The 16,888-nt window shown below is 47.0% G+C and overlaps 7 protein-coding genes across 7 annotated transcripts; 3 read left to right on the plus strand and 4 right to left on the minus strand.

Annotated features, from left to right (window-relative positions):
* Positions 1–3,563: 3,563 nt before the first annotated feature.
* Positions 3,564–3,971, minus strand: N7529_001784 (uncharacterized protein; the record flags this gene model as incomplete). Its single annotated transcript, XM_057237315.1, is given in 2 exon segments — positions 3,564–3,646; positions 3,665–3,971. 2 exon segments carry the CDS (start codon positions 3,969–3,971, stop codon positions 3,564–3,566), a joined length of 390 nt encoding a protein of 129 aa, XP_057102002.1.
* Positions 3,972–5,164: 1,193 nt separating this feature from the next.
* Positions 5,165–5,685, plus strand: N7529_001785 (uncharacterized protein; the record flags this gene model as incomplete). The annotated part of the gene is made up of 2 exons (XM_057237316.1): positions 5,165–5,274; positions 5,304–5,685. 2 exons carry the CDS (start codon positions 5,165–5,167, stop codon positions 5,683–5,685), a joined length of 492 nt encoding a protein of 163 aa, XP_057102003.1.
* A 1,175-nt stretch (positions 5,686–6,860) lies between these two features.
* On the plus strand, positions 6,861–7,343 carry N7529_001786 (uncharacterized protein; the record flags this gene model as incomplete). Its single annotated transcript, XM_057237317.1, has 1 exon — positions 6,861–7,343. One exon carries the CDS (start codon positions 6,861–6,863, stop codon positions 7,341–7,343), a length of 483 nt encoding a protein of 160 aa, XP_057102004.1.
* Positions 7,344–9,708: 2,365 nt separating this feature from the next.
* On the minus strand, positions 9,709–10,794 carry N7529_001787 (NAD(P)-dependent alcohol dehydrogenase; the record flags this gene model as incomplete). Its single annotated transcript, XM_057237318.1, has 1 exon — positions 9,709–10,794. One exon carries the CDS (start codon positions 10,792–10,794, stop codon positions 9,709–9,711), a length of 1,086 nt encoding a protein of 361 aa, XP_057102005.1.
* A 235-nt stretch (positions 10,795–11,029) lies between these two features.
* On the minus strand, positions 11,030–12,830 carry N7529_001788 (uncharacterized protein; the record flags this gene model as incomplete). The annotated part of the gene is made up of 4 exons (XM_057237319.1): positions 11,030–11,215; positions 11,278–12,462; positions 12,519–12,599; positions 12,651–12,830. 4 exons carry the CDS (start codon positions 12,828–12,830, stop codon positions 11,030–11,032), a joined length of 1,632 nt encoding a protein of 543 aa, XP_057102006.1.
* A 493-nt stretch (positions 12,831–13,323) lies between these two features.
* On the plus strand, positions 13,324–15,525 carry N7529_001789 (Leucine Rich Repeat domain protein; the record flags this gene model as incomplete). The annotated part of the gene is made up of 6 exons (XM_057237320.1): positions 13,324–13,431; positions 13,486–13,617; positions 13,724–13,834; positions 14,043–14,170; positions 14,220–14,757; positions 14,809–15,525. The coding sequence occupies 6 exons, from the start codon at positions 13,324–13,326 to the stop codon at positions 15,523–15,525; spliced, it is 1,734 nt and encodes a 577-aa protein (XP_057102007.1).
* Positions 15,526–16,517: 992 nt separating this feature from the next.
* Positions 16,518–16,706, minus strand: N7529_001790 (uncharacterized protein; the record flags this gene model as incomplete). The annotated part of the gene is made up of 1 exon (XM_057237321.1): positions 16,518–16,706. The coding sequence occupies one exon, from the start codon at positions 16,704–16,706 to the stop codon at positions 16,518–16,520; it is 189 nt and encodes a 62-aa protein (XP_057102008.1).
* Between the last annotated feature and the right edge of the window lie 182 nt (positions 16,707–16,888).

Raw genomic sequence — 16,888 nt, forward strand, 5'->3', positions numbered from 1 at the left:
ATCTCCCCGTTACCCTAAGATGCTCACGGAGTGAGCGAACCGGGCTCTCGTGCGTGCTGGTTCAAATCATGAAGTCAGTAAGATGTGGGCGTATCGTTTCGAGAAAAGACTCCCAGCACACCTTGTGTTAGGCCCTGTGATACAGAGAACAAAGGATAAGAAACGTCTTAAAGCAAAGGATGTAGGATACCTACAGCACTGGTATAATCAGCTTGCGAATATACTTAAAGGTCTCCCATCACACTTGATCTATAACTTTAACGAATATGGCTTCTAACCTGGCTAGGGAAAGGCTCGAAAGGCTATTAGGACGAAGGGAAGATGCCCTGATCTCGCTAAGTTCGATCATGCTAAGAATATCACGGCGATCGAGTGTATCGCTGCTGATAGGTGGATCATGGAGCCGCTAATCATCTTCAAAGGCGAGAAGTTCATGGAAAGTTAGTATAACCACCCTAATCTACCACACTTTTGGACGGCTGTATCTCCGAAGGGATATATCAACGACTTTCTTACTATTGGATGGCTTCAAAAATTTCATAAAGCTATAAAAGAGCGGGTAAAAAAGGGTGAAAAACGTGTGTTAATATTCGATAGTCATAAGTCCCATAAGACCGTCGAATTTCTTCTGCAACTCTGCGAGGATTTCAATATTATTCCTTTTTGCTTTCGGCCTTATATAACCTATATCTGCCAGCCTCTTGATAGTAAGCCTTTTCTTACTTATAAACAACATTTTCGTACGCAAAATAACCTCATCTCTCAGTGGGGCGGGATCCCCGCGGGGAAGGCGGATTTCCTTAAGGATATCGTGAGTGTCCGAAACAAGACCTTCAACCAAAGAATTATCCGCAATTCTTTAAAATAGCGTGGTATATACCCTCCAAATAGCGATGCTATTATTCAAAAACTTCAAGATGCACTTCCACCGATACCAGATCTCTTCGTGCCCGATCTTCGTGCATATAGTGAATCAACACCTCCCCTAAATATCTCTTCTTCCAGAGTGGAAAACACCCCTTCAAGGAGTGCCTAAGACCTCGAGAAGAATCAAAAAAAGCTTTCGAAGGTATTTACTACAGCGGGCCTCACACTGAAGCTCAAACGAGGCCTACAACGTGCGTTCTACCATCATAAACGTACGGCAGAAGAGCTTGCGATGATGAGCGATACAGTCAGTCGAATAAGAGAGATATAGGCCCCTCGAAGGCAAAAAACCACTAAGAGAGAGATTCGTAAGATCTGAGACTCTGGTATACTCATTAAAAAAGATGCCAATCTATCAATGAAGGCTAGAAGAGAGAAAGAAGCTATACAAGAGAAGAAGAGATTGCAGAAGCAGTGGACAAAATTGTACGGCCAACCGCCACCAAAGTCACCTACTAGGGAGAGAACTATATTGCCAGATACAGTGATGGCAGCGCAGCAGGGAGGGGAGTCTTTTTGGATAGATACTCAGGATGAAAAGCAGTAGTTAATGTGAATGGCTTCAAAATTGGGTTTCTGGTGTGAATTGGATTTCCGGTGTGGTGCACCCCCATCCCGAAGGCGGTGGGGGGGGCACTGGAAGGCACAGATATGGTAGACTGTTCGAAACTATGAGAATATTACGGGAGCTACATAGAAAACATGTCATTTTATTCTCAACGAGAATTCCCAACAGGCAGTGTACGGCCGTTAGAATGATGTCTCTGATCACACGTTCTGGAGATGCTTAAATTGAGTGCATGCGTTTAAAGCTTTTCGTCATGATTGCATAGCTGGTACAGCCAGAAAAGACGGTAGGTTGACTAGCGACCAGGTTCACTTTGATTTCTAGGTAGCTACAAAACAAATTGTCGTGCGTATTGTCTGTATGCAGTCCGCCACTCCGGCTCAGCTAACGGGGGAGTGTCTCCCATCTTCTCTTTCAGCCGCGCCACATATGTCGTGATTTCTCCTCAGCTTGGCAGGAAATTCCTCAATGGGACAGGTAGAGCAAGCTACATAACGATTATCATACTTCAGCTTCGGCAGCTTGTCTAAACATTCGTACGTTCTGGGCGAGCCTAGCCTTCTCATGATCGCTAAATGGCGATATTAGCTTCATATAACTAACATTAACCAGTAGCACTGTTACAATTTTACTAAGACGTACGAGAATCCTGACTACTCAGAAGTCTGATGAACGGCTTCCTTTCTTGCTGGGATTGTCTGTGGTTTTTTGCGATAGCCTATCACTACTTTCAACACCATTCTTACAACTGTTAGGATCATCTTTAGGCAAATCTTTCTACGTTCTTAATAAATTCGGACATACATCTTCGTACATGGATCTGGCCAAACGGCTGGCCATGCACTACTACTAGTACTCCGGTGAGTCTACACTTAAGAAGTTCTAAGAACACAAGCGTCACTGACCGAACCGAATAGGTAGGCTCTATCGTGCCACCTATCGTGCTAACCCTAGTAAGTTTGGTATAGAAATGGGTTTATAAGTCAATTTTAGTCAATTGTACATAAATTACTCTTGTCGTTTATTCTCTGGCCGACACAACCGCTGTAATTTCTAATGAGCCGGTTGTGTTTACGGTAGAAGAGTTATAACCCTGCGACTTAAAACAGCAGAAGGATAACATGTAGATAGTGCTTAATCTAACAATAGTAGCAATGAGATTCTCTCTCTTCTTCATGATGATGCTGATAAGTGATCAAACTTTATAAACAATTTTGGGGTTATGTCTATTCTTATCTATGGTTTTCGCCGGGATCCGTTGGTTACCAGCATATGAAAGCATCTTTTCTTTTATGATACAACGCGATACCTACGTACCTAGAGCTGCTACGTCTTAAACCCTTCCCCCTCTAATTGCCATACCTTAACTCTTCGGAAAGACGGTAGTCATCACTACTGCCGTGCTATTCGCTATCACTAGCGCAATCTTAAGTGGGATAGGAGCAAGTGATCGGGATGCTTGTATCAATATCAAGATAACCAGCATCTTTGGGACTATCTATATAGGGATTGGTGTTTTTCTGGCCGCTTTCGCCAGTTATCCTCTATGATAACATGTGTTTAGCCGGCGTTAAGTGTCAATGACATCACATCCTAATTGATTGCCTAGAGTTAGAGAGAACCAAACCGCTTACGGCATTGGCTTTCGAAGCAGTCTCGCATCCGATACCTCCAATCATCTCCCAAATGCCAGCAACCGTTATCGCGAAAATAGCTCGTTTCGAATGAGAGATTCCTCGTATCGAACGAAAAACAAGAGTATATCAGCAACAAGCGTGGAGCAGAAGGTTAAGAGACCACGTCGGGGTTCGAGGTTATCGAGATGGCATTCGCAATGATTCTTCCAGGAATCTACGTCAAGAAAGAGTTCGGCGTAAAGGTAGCAAAATTGAACAAAGCTGCGCTGCACACGTCGATGGGCGCGCTTATCGTTCTTGTAGCGCTGCTGCTATTGTGCACCATTCAGGGACTTTCTTCGATACTGTAGAATATTTTTGGCTCTTGCAGTGCAATGCTGTCATTTTGTCAATATTCAAAACTCTCCAGGTACACTCACTCTAGTATAGACTTATTGCATATTGAACAGCGGCCTTTCTCGGGGGGGCATGCCGGGATAATGAATAACACGTTCTGTCGACTTGCAAATAGAAACTGAACAAATTTACTTACAGTCGATCTTGTTTGCAACGCCTCCTCGAATTTCATGCACACGCAACTGGTCTTTGAATCCGTCGCGCCGGGCCAAGCTAGTGAAGTTATGGTGCAATGAGGAGAAGGTCAATGCCTTTGTTGATTTGGGTCCTTGAGAAGTGACCATCCTAAAGAATTGAAGATCCTTCGCAGCTTCATTCCATTCAAGGGTCCATAATTCTCTTCCATTAGGTGTCTTTGTGGCTAGAACTTCTGCCACAGTAGGTTTCCATTCAATGGTACCGTCCACGATCCCATAAACGATTGCCCACAAAACGAAATTCATTCCAAGAACCGGATGCTCCCTGATCCAATTCTTTGGCTTCTGCTTTCTATGTTAGCTTTTCCAAATAGTACAATCCTAGCTCTCAAGGCTCACAAGCTAGTATCGTCTCGATAACGCCAGTATTCCTAGAATTCAGGATCAATTGTCACCCAACGCATTAGAAACCTCTTTTCTTTGCTCCATTTGAGATGAAATGGAAGGTGATTATAATAATTGGTCAGTCATTGATTTAATAAGGGATTGTAATCATCTAAGTACAAACCCTATAAAATAAGCATTCATTCGAGTCGCGATAAGCACTTGATTCGATGACAGCCCCTGCGCTTGCAGCCGAGCTGGAAAAGAATGAGAGAGCTTTCGGTCTGCACGCGTGCTCTCTCATGTAAATAATCGTGACAGTCATCCACAAGCAGGTGTTGAAGCAGGTAATCTATGTCCTTTCTGTTGACCAGGAACCGCGCTCTAGGCTTAGTAGGGAACTTGTATTTCACTGTCAGGTTAGTGGTCAATTCGTCAGGTATCTAGTCCCCCTTCCATTCTTATAGATATCCGGAGGAAGGATAGGGTATATATTGCTTATGTTGATTCGAACATAACATTCGCACATATCTATATAACTAATAGATTGAAAATTTCGAATGGTTGTTCCTAATTTGTACAAAAGAGTATAAGAAGTGGATTTCATTGGTCTTCTCACAACCTCCACTAGCAGGCAATCTAGCCAGTCAATTATCATGTGTCTAATTGACTAGAGTAACACGAACGGCGATCGCGCGACCTGTATGATTATCACCCCGATTCTCACCCCTTCTATTACGCACTCACCCTTCTCACCCTTGGTCGCGCGACCGCAAAGCGGCGACCGGTTGTTTCCCCACTAGGCTAGACCAAATGATTGGCCCGCATGGCCATTCAGCGTGTGGCTTAAGTACAGCTGAGCGGACGGGAAGCCCTGTTTTCCACACCCTATGGTCGTATGTGCTAGATTCAGTGTGGAAGGAAACTATGAACTATTAGCGGCTGGAAGGTTGAGTGCGCTATATAGGGTGACGATATAGCTATACCCGGAAACTCCAAGTATCCGACCTTCTGCGAATGAATTCCAAAGGCTGCTCAAATGGCTCAGTGATAGATATGGATATCTTAAGATTTATGTCACGGAGAACAGAACTACTGTTTTGGATGAGAGTTATATGGAGCTGGAGCTGGATGAGTTGCTCAATGATGAGTCTGGGGTGCAGTATCTCCGGGATGATATTGGTGCTATGGCTGATGAGTATACCTTGGACTCGGGCATTGGGTCGTACGTACCGGGTAGGCCAAGACGTTCAGCTACCGCGACAATGATCAATGTGTGTGCGGCGCGCAAGAAACAGTCACCCACGTGCTGGTGGACTGCCTAAATCTGAGGGAGATTCGACGGAAGTTAAGGAATGAAGCTGGGGACGCGTTTAACAGCGTATCGAGTCTTCCGGGAGGCTTAACAGAAGGTGAAAGAGGTAACCCAGACACCGTCTCACGGGTCAGGACAGTCCAGGCCGTGCTGGACTTCGCCGAAGCGTCACAACGATTTCGCAGTCGCGCGCCGCTAGGGCAGCCTAACAATGGGAGCGGCAATAAGACCACGGCAGGCCTTGACGAGCCCCTAAGTTCGTTTCCAGGAAGTGGGTCATTCTCTATGTACGTACTGTGCAACAAAATACTAGGCATTTGAACGAGACTGTTTAAATCTACCCCATGAAGGGAGTATCTCTGCACCTATCTACAGTCTGAAGGACAACAAGCGAGGGCCCTATGAAGATTCTCCAACTTTTTGCAGTGGGTATTTACCCACTGCGGCCCTAATGAGATTGGCGTATGAAACTGATCAGATGATGCCTCCGGCGGTTAGCCTTGAGGACCTCATATAACAACATGTACATGGTTATGTATAGTTGCGGTAGCCTGTATATCGCTTTTCATTGCAAGAGGTCAGAATGGAAGACAACACACGTACTCACTTCCTGTACTGATAACAAGACCAGCCTCACCATAGAATGCGATCTTAGCGACTTCCTAAAAAACTGCCAATACTTTTCTCAGGCAAGCAGGAACTGAGCTTTTCATCGGGAATTTATCTAGTGGTCAGAACACGACTCGGTGACAGAGTATGAGTATTGTAGATCATCACCTAGTTGTTCCACGGTGGCAAGATGAACAAGGCAAGTTTAAAGGCCTTGAGCGGAAAAAAGGATAGGTAATCGTTGAGCCTTTGAACATTTTCTATATGTCATTGAGCACTTTGGGGTGCTTGTCTGTAAAAAAAATTAAAAAAAGCTGTACGTCCTGTACGCCACCTCCTGCCACGTCCCACACAGTGCCCCGCTCCAAGACAGGAATATTCTGTTTCGAGCCCCTACTTCCGTTAGCACGCTTACAACAATATATTTTCTGTCATAAGCGACCCATAGAGGAGCTAATTAAAGGTGGTCATCACGTCTAGTGTCTTAGCTCTTATCGGCTAATCTTGCCCGTGCTCTGTAAAAGGTAAATGGTTAATTTTCCTTGTCTCAGTTGTCACCGAGAGTCATGGATAGCTAACTATGCCATTGGCTAGTGCTGATCAGATGGTTGATTCAAAATTGACTTGATGGGATGGGACGTATCATTGCTAACTCAGCCGATATCAATGGCCGGGATTTTATCCTAATTCTTACCTATATTAGAGATCGATTTTCTATATAAGCCTGGTGTCCCCAATGCTCAGCCAAATCCACCCACTACAAACCGTCCGAAAGACTTAGGTCAATATACACATTTGGAACTACAAAAAGTCTGTTTTCTATGCTTGTCTAGTTATCGAAATCAGCTAACATGAAGTAAGAAACGAAAATCTATCTATATACAGACATGAAGCTTTTAGGGAACCTAGCCCTGTTCGTTTGCCTCACGGCAGGTGTCAGTGCCCTCCCAAAACCTTACGATAAATCGACTGATACCGTCCCCACCCACGACTGGAAGCGCGGCGATGAATCGATTGATACTGTCCCCACCCATGACTGGAAGCGCGGCGATGAATCGACTGATACTGTCCCTACCCACGACTGGAAGCGCGGCGATGAATCAACTGATACTGTCCCCACCCATGACTGGAAGCGCGGCGATGAATCAACTGATACTGTCCCCACCCATGACTGGAAGCGCGGCGATGAATCGACTGATACTGTCCCTACCCACGACTGGAAGCGCGGCGATGAATCAACTGATACTGTCCCTACCCACGACTGGAAGCGCGGCGATGAATCGACTGATACTGTCCCCACCCATGACTGGAAGCGCGGCGATGAATCGACTGATACTGTCCCCACCCACGATTGGAAGCGCGGAAACTAATTGAACAATGCCGCTAGCTGTGTAGCCTTTGACTATTATACAATGGGAACCGAGAGATGGGATCTTGTCTAGCTATTTTGCTAATCAATCATGAAGATCAAATGCTCATCCCTTCTCCTTATAAGTGATGATCAGACAGCATATAAGGCCTGTGACGGATTAAACTGACAGTAGTCCCTCGACAAACTATTACATAACTACTTCGTCTCGCTAGTTAGCTCACTCTGTCTTTATTCATACCTATAATAAGCTCTCGGTTCGCTTAGGCTCTATGACCATGAACGTAGAATTTTTATGGCAATCAGGGTCATGACTAGTTACAAAATTTGAGTCCTTACACAGGGGTGATTGGGCAAAGTTGCACAAAAGAGAATTTCCATTTCTCCGAGCAGCCTTGGACTTCGCGACGGCCAGGTGTTGTTGCGGTGATTAAGTAAAGACATGGTTTCAAATACTTCTCGCGCGCAGCACGTTGATTGGCGGGAGGTAACAGGCATTATTTCGAATAATGCGAGGTATGATATTTTGATTGGGGATCTCGATACAATGTATGGTCGCCATATCACTGTGATCACCTGAAAGTGCCTATCACATTCGAAATATGTCTCCAACTCTTGTCTCCGGTCGCCCGGTAAGCTTCGTTCGTTCCGAAATTAGTAAGTTGCAATAAAATGAGAAACCACTTCGGATCAAACATTGATCCAGACAAGTATGACAAAATCCTTCTCATGGGCGATGACAACATTTTCAACTTGGCAATATTGCCTGTGTGGATGAGCCCAGCAAGGGCTGGCAACAGAGAGGTTGCAATAATCTCGAAGTGATACATCGACTTGATAAGCCGGCTCGAAGACCTTTTCTTTGTTACTGTTCTGCTTGATGCGGTGCAGGTGATATGTGAAAATTTGCTGAGCCTGAGCCCTGGATCATACGAAGCGCATGTAAGAAATGAGGATATAGCAGTTGCTGCACTTTACATGTTCAAGGCAAGGAGGTGTTGAGGGGATTGAATATTCAAGCCAGGGCGAAGACGTCAAAAATGTTGATGAGTCAGATCAACCTTGGTCACTATTATACCAGCTCATTTTGTCTTGATCTCTTGACGGCTGAGACGGGTATTGAAATAATCACCGAATCGCCGATCGACCCGACAGTGTATGATGGTCCTGGGATCGAGCCAGCCCCCGGATATAGAGAATCTGGAGAATGAGGGAATAGACTATTCGAGCCTCACAACTCTGCATATCTCATGGATTCCAGGGCCATAGGAATCGAGAGTTTATACGGCCTTAACGCCTGGAATTCACACGATACGCAGTTTTGTGAGGCGCGAACAGCTTCATCAGGACCTTAATGTGGCTTCCGCACGGGCGGCTAACAACCATTGTTTCGTATTCTGATTAGCAGACATATATAATCGAGTTTTTACCAGCAAAACATAGCTAAGCAACAAGCGTTATCTCGTTAATGCTTCGAAAAATTACGTCCACTTCTTCTACGGCAATAAGAAATACGCTCGTGCCATATAAGTGATATGGGCCGGGTTTTGGTCGTTCATCTTCGTCACAAATATGTCGAATCTATCCTCTTTCTGCCGCTCAGTATACTCGAAGCCACGATCATACGAGCAACATCCACAGGAAGGCGTACAGTGACCAGCGCCTTTCACCCTTTCTGTTTCATTATGGCGACGCCGACAGCATCCACACTGTCGAGCATAGCAACCGCCTCTCTTCACACAATCGTCGATGAGGTCCTTTCGTAGATACCAGGCAGGATTTCGGCGCAACACATTATATGATTTTTCCAACGGTCCAAGTAGAAGATCATTTTCGGCCAGGTAAAGCTCGTACTCAGCGTCACTGTATTTTCGCAGTAGGCCCTTGAGCTCGGTCTCGCATTGCGCTTTGGCCTTTTGGTCGGCAAGCTTTCTCGACACTTTGGCTTTTTCCTAAAGATATTCCTCTTGTTGGACAATTTCTCGAAGACGATATTCGGCCTTGATGATGTTCACAAAGACATTGGTTTTGATGACGTCTTTTCTGCCATATCGAAGTTCATGTGATTCCCAGTAAGCAATTGGCGAGTAATCCTTGACGGGTTCTAATTGTTTTTTAGAACATTTTGTAAACTAAGTTCTCGTTGAAGAGTGTGATGATTGAAGGATTAAGAAGTCAAGAAGAACCTTAGAAGATACAAACATGGATATGATTACGATAATGTCCGTCATAGAGAACCAACTATGACAGGACAAGAGCCGCGTCCGAATCGAGTATACTTCCGATTAATATATGTAAGTAGTAAGTCAATCTCACAGTTCTAATAGATCAGCTTTTACAATATGTGCAGTATATACAAATTCCAATCACAGCTTCGCCTGATCAGGCCCATTCTCGAGAACATAGCGATACCTCGCCTTTCCATCATGCATGTCCCCAAGGGCAGCATTGACATCTCTCATATCTCTCCTCTCAACCCAAGGCAAAACTCTCTTTTCAGCAGCAACCCTCAACATATCGCGAATATCCGCCGGAGACCCAATATTCGACCCCGTCACCTTGACACTCTTCTGAATAAGACTCCAAGCCATAAGCGGCGGCAACGCATCCTCCGGCGCCCCAACCTGCACAAATGTCCCATCCCGCTTCAATAACCGCAAATACTCCGCAAAAGGCATATCATGCGCAGAAACAGTGCAAAGTATCACATCAAGCGTTCGCGAGTTCTTCTTCGCCCACCCCTTCTCCCCAGTCGCAATAAACCCATCAGCCCCGAGCCCCCCAACAGCATCACCCTTCTTTCCCGAAGACCGCGAAATTGCAACAACCCGATCAGCACCAAGCGCCTTCGCAAAGAGTATCCCCATATGCCCTAACCCCCCAATTCCAATAACGCCGACGCTCTTCCCAGGCCCCACGCCGTATTTCCGCAGCGGCGCAAAAACAGTAACGCCCCCACAAAGCAGCGGCGCCGCCTGCGCAGACGGCAAACTCTCCGGAATCAAGAAAACGAAATGGCCCGGTCCCCGCCACGTCTCCGCGAACCCACCGAATGACTTCGACCGCGCACTATCCAAATACCGCCCGTTATACGTGCCCGTCATGCGCGCGCAGTAGCTCTCCTGTCCGTCTGCGCAGGCCTCGCAGTCAGCTTGCAGACAGGATCCGCTCTGTGCGCCGACACCGACGCGGTCGCCGACTTTGATCTTCTCTGGGTTGAGCGTGCGCTGGCCGATGCGCGTTGCTATGCCGATGATCTCGTGCCCCACGACGCAGGGATAGTCTGTTGGGCCCCAGCCTGAGCGAAGGGTGTGGATGTCGGTGCCGCAGATGCCGCAGTGGGTGATGCGGATTTCAACGTCGGATTCTGTCCACGGTTTCGGTGTGAAGGTTGTGTAGGTGAGGGGGGATTTGGAGTTGTGGGCGACCCATCCTTTGAAGGGCTGTGCCATTTTGGGGGATTGAATTGATTGTGAGCTTTTTGCGATTTGGTATTTGGAGCAATTGGTGTAGAGGAACAATTTTAAATACGATGTTCAATTGAGTGGACTTTCCATATGATGCGGAGAAGCCGAGAGAAAGTTACCGAGGTCCGTTTCGAGGTTCTTAGCTCCGAAGTTCATGATAAATTTTGAAAACCAACTCCGTATTTACATATTATGTACATTATTATGGGGTATCAATTGATCACCGGGCCTTGCCCATCAACTCGTCAAGCTCATCAGTAGTAAGTGTACTTCTGCGCCGGTTGGGCGGCCTGGACGCCTTCTCTGGACGACTTCTCTTGCGCGATTCGCGCTCTTTGCGCTCGTTCTGAGCTGCCCGTGCTTCGTCTTCGGCCGCTGCTAGCTTTTGGTGTACGCTTAATGATTCCTTGTTGGACAAAGAATGGGTTAGTCTGCGGGTTTTCTTGGGGGATCGTCATCGTGGCATACCTGGGGATCTTCTTTTGTTTCGGTCTTTCGCCTCGGGGGTTTGCGGGTAATAGTCTCTGTCTTGGAGGTCTTGATATCAAGGGTTTCGTCGCCAACATTCTCCACAGCTGGTGAGCCTTGGAGACCTGGAGTGAATGAAACCTTCCGGGGACGCTTTGACATTGGGTTATCACTGCGTTCTCTCAGCGCGCGATCGGATCTCCCGGGTACTTTGCGAATTTTGGACCTTGTCTGGGGATTGATGACTTCAGGCTCTTGTGCCTTCGGATCGGCATCACTGTTATTGTCCTCTTCATCCTGGTCTTCGAGGATTGTTGGAATGGAGTTGGACTCCTCGCTTTGCATGCTCACATCCTCGCCGGGGTTGATACTGAGATCGAGGTTCATGCCACGCTTCAACTCTTCCGCTTGGATGGAGTCTCCGCCGTGTGCAAGGCGCTGCTGCCAGCCACCCATCAGAGTGACTGCTTGCTTCCACCGACTTTCCATCTTCACCCAACCTTCCCGCAGTCGCTTGATCTCTTCGTCTCTCACCTCGACTTCTTCAAGGGGGACAAATGAGGGGTTAGTGAGCAATGTCCGGAGATGATCCAGCACGGCTTCCATGTGAATTGATAATTCTTCACAAGAAGTTGGCAACGAAGTGACCGGCCCCGACTTCTGCGCCACACTTGCAGCCATGACCGCCTGTTCGGTCTCATTTGTATTTTCTGCCTGCGGCAATCCCTGCAAATCCTTCAAAGTATGAACAGTGTTTCGCGCAAGCTCAATCAATGTATCATTCTCGTCACTAAGATTCTGACACAACTCCGTCAAAAAGTCCGTTGTCTCCTGCTTCAAGCTATATCCAGGATCATTGATTCGGTCTCCTCCACTGGCCATGAGTCGTGATCGGTCCGCCGCAGGGTTGATGTTGATAGTCGTGACACTCAAGCCTTCGCGCTTGCCTCGTTGTCTGTCAGCCAGATGGGATTTGAGCTTCTGCATTTCCAAATCGCGTTTACGAATATCGTTGGCGCATTGCGCGCGAACTTGTTGCACTGTACTTTTCATGCGCTGGATTTGTTCTTTGAATCCACGAATGCTCGCTTCAGCGCTGGACATATTCGATTTCAGGGTGCGCTCTTGCGCCTCTGCAAGAGCCACCGAGCGTGTCAATTCGGATGTTTTCGTTTTTAGTTTCCCCTACACGAGTAAAACGCGATTAGCGCGGCGCCAAGTTCGTTTTCAATAGCACATACAATCTCCGCAGTTTGCTCCGTCTCGGTAGCCTGCAGCATCCGAATAGTCGAGGACAAGCTTTCGCGGTGTTCGGCTTCGCGCTGCAAATTGTTAGTCCCAAGCCCAGTCGCATCGCAGCACATAGTACGCACGTCTCGTCTCAACACCAAATCGTTGACCAAGTTGATCACACGAGCCATTGTTCCATCGATTCCTCCATCTTCATTTTCGGGGTCTGCAAAGTCGATCGCGCGACCACCTTTCAGCAGACCCCTGGCAAGCAGTATATTATTAACATAGGTCGAAGCTGCCTGCAGATTTTGCGACTCCATGGCGACAATGGAGGTTTACGATGGTCAACTCCAAATACCCGATGGGGAAGAAAGTAAACACGGGAGGTACGGAATGCCGGTTGTGCCAGGTATGCAGGACGGTGAGAAGAGGGGGTGAGGTTCTGCCGGTTTTACTGCGGAGTTTGTTGCTATAAATGCGCGGGAAACTGACTCGACTTGTCTTTATGCCGAATTGTTTACGGAATGAGTTGTTTGAGCAAAAGTCGTCTTAAAGAGAGAATAGCACTCTGAACCTGCATCTTGACGGATTTCGATGGCTTGCTCAATTGTGCATATGGCGCAGAGACGTAGTGCGTGGTGATATATACTACACCGTGGAGCTAAACCATCACCCAATCCACAGGTTGAATCTGTCCCTTGCGTGGCTATAACCGTCTCATCTCCACTCCACTCCGCATGTCTTCGCCAACTGTCCAGACAACTATTCTGCACTATGGCGTCAAGGTTAAATCCGCGTGTAATGCGCGGACCAATGTCCAAAAAAAAGGTGAATACAGAGGAAGTCGCGAGATTACAACGAGCTGGCCAAAATGCCTACAAAGCGGGCAATCTTCAAGCCGCCATTGAATCCTTCACTCAGGTACGCTCTAGCTTGTTTATGTCGCCGTGAATCAGATTGACCATCTCAATCTAGGCATTGACTGAGAACAATGAGGATATTGGTGTTCTCGACAATCGAGCTGCTACTTATTGCGGACTGAAGCAGTATAGCCAGGCGCGAGCTGATGCTAGAAATATGGTGAAGCTTGCACCTAACGATGATCGTGTGAGTATCGATTTCAATGCAGTTTGCGCTTGAAAACTATGCTACCTTTTACATGCCTTGCACTCGCCATTTTTCCTCCCCGAAGTTTCCCACTGACTGGACCAAGGGGTATCTACGCCTCGCAAAGGTGTTATGTCTTGATGGCAGCTTCGACAAGGCTCGAGATATCTACGAGTACGCTCTTCAGAAGCTTCCAGCTGGCCACAAAGGTCGTGATGTAAGTGCTTTTCTCTCTGTTGATTTGCCGTAAATACCCTCACTTGACGATTATCCTGCTTTTACATTATGGTCTCAGTATCAAGAACCTGATGTTTCCTCTGTCGCTTCTGCTGCTGCTACTTCCCTGTTTCCTATATTCGCTCGCTCGCATTATCTCACTCCACAGTCATGGACACCCTGACACGTACCTCACTGACTTCACCAAGCTCATCTCTCAGCTTCTGAAGAGACTTCGAGACAAGCTAGCGGGAGGAACTCGGCGCGACCCATTCACAGCCTTGCCCCTTGAAATAGCCCATCTAACCCTTGGGCTGTTTACCTTTAAGCAGATCGCGTGCGTAAACTTTATTTTGAGATTGGAATGTAGCTAACTATTGTGGCAGAGCAATCTTGCGTGTCTCAAAAGGATGGAATAAATTTCTTACCGAACTCTCTAACCTATGGATGCATGTTGATCTTACAGGAGCCAGATCTCGCGTACCTTGGACGTCTGTTCGGAGCTATATTCATCGATCGCGAGTGCAATTGACCGCTGCAACAATTGTGAATATTGTTCCATCATCTACGCCCAAGGTACTTGATATGTTGAGCAGATGTCCCAAACTTGAAAATCTGGCGTTGATGGCCGCCCACGAGCAGCCCCCCGATTTCTATGCCAAGATAATAGAGTTCCGGCATTTGAAGAGTATCACTTGCGGACCAGATATCATGTTATCTCATGGTTGTGTCGGCGGCATTCTCTCCAAGCTTCCTCGGCTCGAAAAGGCTGCATTCTACCATGTTTGGGATTCTCCCTCAAGGGCGGACCGGGCTGAGTCCTGGCCTTTAAATCATCCGAATATCAAGAGTCTTGTGATCGGATCTTCGCAAGAAGATCGGACTGGCCTCACTTTCCCACTTGTCGTTCCGGGCCTTGGTGGAGTAAGCTTCCTTGATTCTGCTCTTTATTTCCCTGCTGACAACTCTATCCAGACAACTGATCATTCATATCCTAACTTAGAGGAGCTGCGCCTCATATGGAACCCAGCCCGATCATGCTCCTACCGCTTCAACCCAGTGCAGGACGGCGAGACTCTCCCACCATTGCGCATACTAGAGCTGCGAGGCGCCGCAGTCCAACAAAATTTCTACACTATTCTCCCGACCACCCTTGAAACTCTCCGCTTCTTTTCAGGCTCTATCGAAAACGCTCTAGTTGGAGGCTTCGGTGGGAATTTTCTCACACCGAGTGGGAATGAACTACCGAACTTGAGCACTCTCATCTTCAACGATACGCCCTGGGTCAACCTCAACACCTTATCAGTCTTCCTTCTCCAATCCAAAGCCCCACTCCGATCCCTCCATGTCAACCTCTGCCACAACATAAAGGGCCAGGAGTTTCTCAAAATAATCTCCGATCCAGAGAAAGCAAACCCCGAACTTGCAAATATCACTGACTTGGGTGTTGCTTGTATGACCGATATAGATGACACCAGTGTTGGGCATCTGTGGGCTACTCTGCCGCATCTGACAGTCCTTGATTTGTCTCAGACTAAGATTACGGGTTGCACTGTCCGTATGCTTGCAGATACACGGAACGAGGATGCTGCTTCTGCAAAGCTTGAAGTTCTCACAATCAAGGGTTGTGATGGTGTTTCTCGTGATGCGATCGATTATGGCCGGAACATGGGACTCAAGATCTTGACTTGAGTGCATCATCAGCACTGTGGTATTTCTAGCTCGGTGCTGGAATTCACTTGTACGATAACGAATAGCATGAAAATTCTTGAAACATACCTGTCTTGACTTGATTAGAACGATACTTCTTGGAGATGCTCGAACAGAAAGCGACTGATATCAATGTTATTGCATGGCTTGGTCTTTGACCCCTCGTACAAGATGCCTCACATGCTGTGTTCCAATCTTTCGATAGCACAACCGTCTGGTCCACCAATTATTCCAAACTGCTCAAGAAAAAGCACCGCAAGTACCTGTACCTGAAGTGGTCTATTCCTGGGTGGATGGAAATCGCTCATTCTTGGTGTTGAAAAGAGTCCCAGGTACAACGCTGAGAGACGCTTGGGGAACTATGTCTGCTACCCAGCAAGATTCTATCTTAGAGGAGGTTGTTCATATGTGCGATATACTTGCTTCTATCACTTCGGAGCGACTCCAGAATGTATATGGAGGTCCAGTGTTGGAACCTTACCTTGCTCACTCGGAAAGAGATTCATTGGAGCTGCTGAGTGTGTGTGAGAGCAAGAAATATTTCTTTCGCGAGGATCTTCATCAGAACCCGGAGATTGAAGAGCGGTTCCATCTCTATCATTCTGATCTAGGGCCAGGAAACATAATTGTTTCGAATTCGAAGCTGTCGGCGATCATCGACTGGGAGTGCGCTGGATTTTACCCACGTTTCTGGATCTCAACCAAACCTTCTGTCTCTCCGGGACTGAACTTTCATCCACCAATTTCAGGTATTGATGAGACTGAATGGAGAAAAAGACTCAGGATGAGACTTGAAGAATCATGGAATGGAGGAGGACAAAGTCTAGATAGTGAATCAAGGAAAGTTCTTGTATGCTCAGGAATGTTTTGAGCGTTGCCTGCGTGATGGTGACCCCAGTTATCGCCATATTCAATTTCACCTTGTTGACATCTACTGTCAGTTGGGATGTGCCGAGTTGGCGAAAGATCTGCTCCTAGATGACGTGGAACGGCTGAGGCACACGCAAAGCCAGCAATTGAAAGTATTCAGGCGTCTGGTACTCCCGATAACCGAGGTTCACATCAATTTGAGACAGCTGAACGCTGCAAGATACACCTTGGAGGAGGTACTCCAGGTTTACAAGAGCATGAAGCACCTTGATGTGACTGACAAACTGGGCCATGTTCGCACGATGATTAGCCTAGCACGAGTGGATTGGTATAGAGGCATGTACTCAGATGCTGACGAAAGGCTCAAGCGTGTAACAGCGCTCGTTGAGAGTTATTCAACATTCATCACCCTCTTTCACTCTGTTGTGAAGAGAGCCCTGGATAGTGACATCCTCTCAAAGGTATCACGTGGCTA

Source organism: Penicillium soppii, assembly GCF_028829465.1.
Source record: "Penicillium soppii strain IBT 18220 chromosome Unknown utg000002l, whole genome shotgun sequence".
In the NCBI taxonomy this organism is placed as follows: Eukaryota; Fungi; Ascomycota; class Eurotiomycetes; order Eurotiales; family Aspergillaceae; genus Penicillium; species Penicillium soppii.